Below are 7,144 nucleotides of genomic sequence, written 5' to 3' on the forward strand. Positions count from 1 at the left end.
AAAGAGTGAGTGAGGCTGAGATGGAAGATATTGACGTTGACAGCGAGCTGATTGCGGCAACTACTAGCAAGAAATCTTCAAGAAACAAGGATGTAAATGGTGTAAATGGTTAAAATTGGCACGAGGAAAAAACAAGGATAGAGCATTTCTAGAAATTTGTGTAAATTTTTCTAATTGGATTTTTCTCTTTTCTCTTTGCATTAAGTAAATATATGTAACCTATAACATGATTTCTAAATTTCCATGCCTAACTAAAATATGTTTGCACACCTCAACTTTCAAATAAATAAATTTAATTAAAAGTTTTAATATCACACTTTATTCATACTCCCAAATTATATATATTTATGATTTTATATTTCTTATCATAATACTTATCACAAAATACAAAGTTAATATGAAGAAAAATCAACGAGTCGTGCAACACACGGGGTTGATACTAGGGTTTAGGGTTTAGCTAATAATAATCAATTAAGATTATGAATTGAATATGATTATACATGATTTCTAACGCTTTTTATTTATATCATAAAATAATATATGTTTTAATTACTATTTATTAGGTAGATAACTGTTCTTTCATTTTTTGTGATGTATAGTTGCATTTGAAAGGTTTTAGAAATTGTTAGTGATCTTTATCTATAAATACATGTTTTATCACTGTGCAAACCATAAATGAGGCGGAGCAGGTGTCATATGAGAGAGTGAAAGACGAAGAAAAAAAGACGTGAGTCGGAGATAGTGGAGAGAGAGTTGTGCAAAAGATGGTAAAAGGCAAAGAGCACTTTTAAATCCTTTTTGAGATCATTCTATTTTAGTGATATTATTTCATATCTAAGTATTTTCTTCATGTTAATTTGTTTTATTTTTTCGTCTAGGCTACAATATTTTATTTTTTACAAATAAAGAAATCACATAAGTTGTTGACTATCTATAATATTTTGAAGCTACAGCTTTACACATTCGTCGCCAACTTCGTCACTTCCATAATTTTCATGCAAAGAAAAACACCTAACAACGAAATGGCTAAAGGAAGCAAAGAAGACAAAAATCATAAATATCACATTTGCATTTGCGCATATGCATATATCATCAATTTAGAGATTAAGGAGAAAAATAAGGCTGAAGAAGAGTCGGTGATAGATGTGGTTTGTGTTTTTTTGTTTGTTTTGTTATTCATTATTTATCTTTTTATGGCGATATTATTGTCCTAATTATATCTTGTAGTGGTATATTAAATAATTATACCAATTGAATATTGATGGTAATTTAATATTAAAGTATGTATGTATTAAGGATGGTAATTTTCTTTGTTGTAAAGACCTATATAAGTGTTGTAATTAACAAATATTTCATGATGATTTAATTTAAACTTATTTAATTTTATATCGTTAATCTATATTGTGATTATAATGCATTACATTTTATTTTTTAATCTCGTAATGATGTTATTTTTTATTTTATGTTACTTATTCACAATGTCTAATTAATAAAACAAAAATATTTTGTGTCGCGCATAGCGCGTGGGCTAAAACTAGTTAGGATAATGATCATGATATATATTTATGGTCTGTGCTATATTTCTAATTGGTATGTTCGGTGCAAAATATAGATATCATGCTAATTTTATGTAAACTAAAATAACTTCAATAGTATATATGCACAAACTGACAATAGGAAAGATGGAGGATAACTTAGTAATTTTGTTCCATTTGCCATAAAAATAACTTCAATATTATATATGCAGATACCACTACTTTTGTCACCTTTTTCTCCATAAAATCAAATAATTTCTAAAAATCTGTATCCTATAAATATGAAATGTTTAAATTTTTTTAATTAATACTACTATACCTTTTATCCTCAAAATTTAATATCATTTCTATTTATAGAATTTTATTACTATCATTTTTCTTTTTTATATTTCATCAAATTTTCTCTCTTTCCATCTCCTACTTTATTAATTACATATTAAAAAATATATATTTCAAAATTAAAATTAATTTTTATAGACTAATAGAGTACCATTAAATAGCATATTTATTTTCATAATTAATGCATTTAAATTAGTACATATGCTATACTCGCTTACAATCAAGTTTTGTTCATAAAAATAATCCATTTTTTGTCAAAACACCCGTTCTCTAGATTTTAATTTCATTTTAATTATAATTCTACTTTTCAACTTTCACGTTGACTAGTCTCACTTCAATGATTCCATCCATATATCATCATTCGTTAGTTCAATCACAATTTTTCATCTTTGACTTTTGGTTTTAATGATATTTTTCAATTTTACTGTTGACTAATCTCACGTCAATCGAAATACCATTAATTGGTAGTTTGGTACAAAACAATCATTCAGCATCATTATAGTCATAATTCAATTTTGCATCTCATATTTCATTTATTTTTCTCCAATTTCAAACTTTTGTTTAAATTTTGGAATATTGACACCTAACATCATAAAACTATTTAAAAATTTATTTTTTTCTATAAACTTTAAACTTGGCGTATAATATCACAAACTTAATAGTTGTTTAATTTTTCCACCAACGAAAAAATCTGGCTACATTTTATTTACCACTAAGAAATGATGATGTGATTTCAAAGTCCCTAGATGCCAAATATGATTATCTATCTCATTTTTTAATTTAGTCAGATTTTATTGCTAGTGGGAAAAATTAAACAACTATTTAAATTTGTGATATTACTATGTCAAGTTCAATATTTGTGGAGAAAATAATATTTTGAAAAGTTTCGTGATATTAGACATCAATATCCTTTAAATTTTTGTATTTGTGAAATGAAAAAGAAATATTATACTTGCAAAATAACTTAAATCAAAATTTAAAAATTATATTAACTAAATATAAAAAAATGACTAATTTAAATTTCGAAAATGATTTTAAGAAAGACAAAACAAATTTCAATGAAAGTGTGCCCAAATTCCTTCAGTTTGATTTTAATGGATAATGATTAATGACCATGACATGTATCATGTTTTGTAGTTATATCCAGTTGATGCATTTGGAATTTAGCTATGAATTTATCATATATTTATTTAATGATTTTAGTGGAAAATATAGAATATTATGTTAAATTTTATGTTGACTAAAATAACCTCAACAATATAATTTCTCGGGTAGGAGTGAGAAAGATAACGTGACAATATTGTACTTTCATTTCACTATTTATGTTCAACTTCCAAAGTTATTAATCTAATCCACCAAAATGAGAGTTTAATTTTCTAGGTTGAAATATAAGTTTTAACTCGCGCTTGCTCGATCCACAAAATTAACATGGATGATTCACTAAAACTAACTCTTAACTTGGCTACATACCAAACACTGTTAGTGCTATATAACAACTCTGAACTTACTCTGATATAACTATCAAATATTATTCTTATTTATATCAATATCTTGATTCTTATTGTGATTCTATCACAATTTTCTGACATCACTATTTTTCTTTTCTTTAATTATAAATATAAAAAAAATAAAGAAATATTAGTGAAACTTATTTTATACTTCACTAAAATATATACTTTATGTGTGTAAGACACCAATAGTATCTTTTATCCATCTCTTAATCATTTCGTATGTACACAATTCATAGATATCACACCACTTTTTATCTCATCTCTTATTCGATAAACCACACATGCTACCATTCATCGCTTAACTATCTCTTATCTAATGAAGTATATATTGTAATTTTCATGTGAGGTTTTATTTTTATTATTATACTTTCTTGGTGAGGGTGTTTCACTATTGAACTATATATGTTCTTAATTAGATGTTGTTGATGCGTGTTTGTTATTTTTATAATTTTCATGCGAAATTTTATTTTTATTTTTATAATTTCTTGATGACGTTGTTTAACTATTGAACTATATAGGTTCTTATTTATAGGGTGTTGATGTGTGTTTACTTTTTTTCTGTTAGATATTTAAAAGATTTTAATCAATATTTTTGGACTAATTTTAATAAACGTTTTTTTATTTCATACTTTTGATGCATATAATTTGATAGTTTATATACCCTTCACAAGAAAATATAATATGTTGTGCATTGTTCGGGTGAGATAGAAATTTAATATACCCTGCATTGCACAAGAGAAATACTACTAGTTATGGTAAAGACAGTGAGTATAAGTTATTTTAGTAGTAGAGGAGCTAAATTTGAGGTTAAAACTCTCAAATTCGAGTTAACTTCTAAATATTTTATACTCCCTCCGTCCCGCTACAAGTGAGACGCTCCAAATCGAAAGTTACTCGTGCAAGGTAAATTCAACCACCTAAAGGGAAGTGAAAACACTAGAAATAAATACAAATATGACAACCTTTGATTAATGTGGGAGTCAAATTTTAGAGTAACTACTTTTCAACAAAACCGAGGGCGTTTGCCTATGAAACATGCTTCATAAACGCCCTTTATAAACTATACAAGTTTTATAAAATGAGGCCAAGTTGACATGCATGATGTGCTGACGCCTGACGTGGATGATACCAATTCCAAACATGCTTGACAAGTAATGTGACAACAATTGGACTATGTAGATTTGCCTTTTAATATTAAGTTCCAAAGCCTGATCTACTTGAAAATACAAAAACAATAATTTAAAAGGAACGAGATAACTTACAATTACTATAATAAGGCCAACTTGTAATTAAGAGGCGCTTAAACTATGAAAAAGCGATTCACGAACTTCCAATATGAAGAATAATCTTCATTCCTTGTCCAAAACCACTTGATCCAACTACATTAAAGAATGCTCTAATCTCAACCACCTCATACACCAATGTTACATTATATGATCTTTTTTTGATTCGAATAGGACTTTGGATATTGTATCCTATTTTTGGTGTTCTATTTGTGTAACATTTAAAAAAAAATCATTTTTTTTGTTACCAAGATATCCCTCCTGCCGACAACTAGAGGACTAAATCCTTTATTCCAATGGTCAGAGTACTAAGTGGTACAGGTCTGCCAAATGATTTGCTCTATGCATATGGATGGGGATTGAACCCCTAACCTCATTCTTAAGGGACGGGGTGCCGAACCAACAATTTCTTTTTAATTTTGTACTTGTTAATTATGATTAATTGTACTCAATTATGATATGGAGTATGATCATTTAATTTCAATTTGTGTAGTAGGACACGGGTGTCTAGTAGAAAACACCAAACACACTTTGGGAAGTTGTGGTCACTTAGTTGAAATCTATGACAAACCAATGTGAACAAATTTCAAATTTGTCCTATCAAAATGTAGCCCATAGAGAGCTACAAGGCTGGGTTAGGACAAAAAGGATGATGCACCTCTGTATATCCACTTGAAACTTATTTATGTGTGTGTTTTTCATATATTTATAAAATGTGCATAACTCACATCTTCTTCATCATCATCATCATCATCATCATCATCATCATCATCATTCTCTATAATTAAGAAACACAAAATCCCAAAAGGGTCATTGAGTTTTTGCAGTTTACATAAAAAAGATTGCTACAAAATCTAGTTTTTGTCTCTGTTTAGTTTCTCATCACATCATGGCAAAGGTGCATCCGCAGCTTGTCTCTTCATGCACTTCATCAAAGCAAGAAGTGTTCACTCTTTGGATGAAGTCTCTAATCATGAGCACCAACGGCTGTGCTGTTTTCGATTCCAACGGTTGTATCGTGTTTCGTGTCGACAACTATAGCCACAGATGCACCACTCAAATCTGCATCATGGATGCCATAGGCAAAGTCCTATTGACTATAGTTAAAAAGGTAATTTAATTTCTTAGAAACTCAAAATAAAAATTTATTGATTTCATCATGTAATATCATATATTTTGTATAGCAGAAATTCTCCATATTTAAAACATGGGAGGGATACAGATCAACAACAAGCACAGAAGGCGGGAAGAAGAAGCCGGTGTTTCAAGTTCGAAAACTCATGGGAATCAGAGCGTTTCTCAGATATTTGAGAGGTTACTCAATGTGCAAAGCTTTGATCAGAGTAGGCGAAGATAAAGTATGCGAATACAGAATGGAAATTAAAAGTTGTAAGCAATCTTGCCGAATAATTGATGCTCATGGTGGCCTTGTTGCAGAGGTGAGATCAATGTATATGATTATCTTGATTAAATAGTTTATTATTAGTAGTTTATAACTATGTATGTTTTGGTATGTATAGGTTAAAAGAAAGATAACAACAAGTGGAGTCGTTCTTGGAGAAGATGTGTTAACAATGGTTGTTGAACCTCATATTGATCACTCTCTTGTTATGGGATTGGTGCTTGTCATGTGAATCTACTGGATTATTTTATTTTTCAAGAGTGAAGAAGATCCATTGTTTTCAATACAAGGATCAGGCTCGGAAATGGCATCACATGATGCTCAGATCCCATTCAATGTGTTGTGTTCGGAGGAATCAAGGACAAGAGGTGCAGTCATAAACAATCTAGCCCACTGATTGATTTCTGTAATATAAATTACAATTCATTGAATACCAATTACAGACATCAATATGTGGTTGTTAAATTTTTTATTCTCTTTTAAGTTTATCCTATAATTAATTTATTGTACTCCATAATTTACTCCCTTCGTCCTTTAAATTATTAATAATATTGTTTTTAGCAAAAACGGAAATTGACTCAAGTAATGTGGTACAACACAAAATGTAATACAACTCAACTAATATGGAAAAAAGAGAGCAAGTATTACTTACAACAAATAAAGTATCCAAGTATGAAGTTCAAAAGAAACACACATTTTATCAATGTAGTTAATTTGTGATACACACATCGGTGATATCTCTGCAGAATCGTGAAAGGTGTGGCTTGACTATTGGGACTGTTGGTTCATCATGGGCTGCTTCACCATCTCTTGCATCACTGCTCACACTAAGACTGGTGTAGCGGCCCACCCCGGCTAAGGATAGCCCAAGGCAGGTGGGGTCTGCGACTGGGGGTGGGAGATAAGAAGCGGAGAGAGAAGACGTGGGAAAAGACGTACAATAAATGGCAGTATTTAACTTGACTCGAAAATAACTGAAGAAAATAAATGTATTTAATAATACAAATCAAAGCAATGGAATAATTATCTCAAAAGTATTTAATGTCATCAAAACAACTAAGGTAATAATTGTCT

At 29.5% G+C, this 7,144-nt stretch overlaps 1 protein-coding gene across 2 annotated transcripts; it reads left to right on the forward strand.

Annotated features, from left to right (window-relative positions):
• The first annotated feature begins 5,405 nt into the window (after window positions 1-5,405).
• On the forward strand, window positions 5,406-6,594 carry LOC125191330 (protein LURP-one-related 11-like). Of its 2 annotated transcripts, none has more exons than XM_048088869.1 (3): window positions 5,406-5,779; window positions 5,853-6,107; window positions 6,189-6,594. In XM_048088869.1, exons 1-3 carry the CDS (start codon window positions 5,558-5,560, stop codon window positions 6,300-6,302), a joined length of 591 nt encoding a protein of 196 aa, XP_047944826.1. In that variant the 5' UTR covers window positions 5,406-5,557; the 3' UTR covers window positions 6,303-6,594. The 2 variants fall into 2 exon arrangements, with proteins under 2 accessions (XP_047944826.1, XP_047944827.1); XM_048088870.1 differs by having other exon boundaries at window positions 5,412-5,779; window positions 5,856-6,107; window positions 6,189-6,591.
• The last annotated feature ends 550 nt before the right edge of the window (window positions 6,595-7,144 follow it).

This window comes from Salvia hispanica, chromosome 5 (genome assembly GCF_023119035.1).
Source record: "Salvia hispanica cultivar TCC Black 2014 chromosome 5, UniMelb_Shisp_WGS_1.0, whole genome shotgun sequence".
NCBI lineage: Eukaryota > Viridiplantae > Streptophyta > Magnoliopsida > Lamiales > Lamiaceae > Salvia > Salvia hispanica.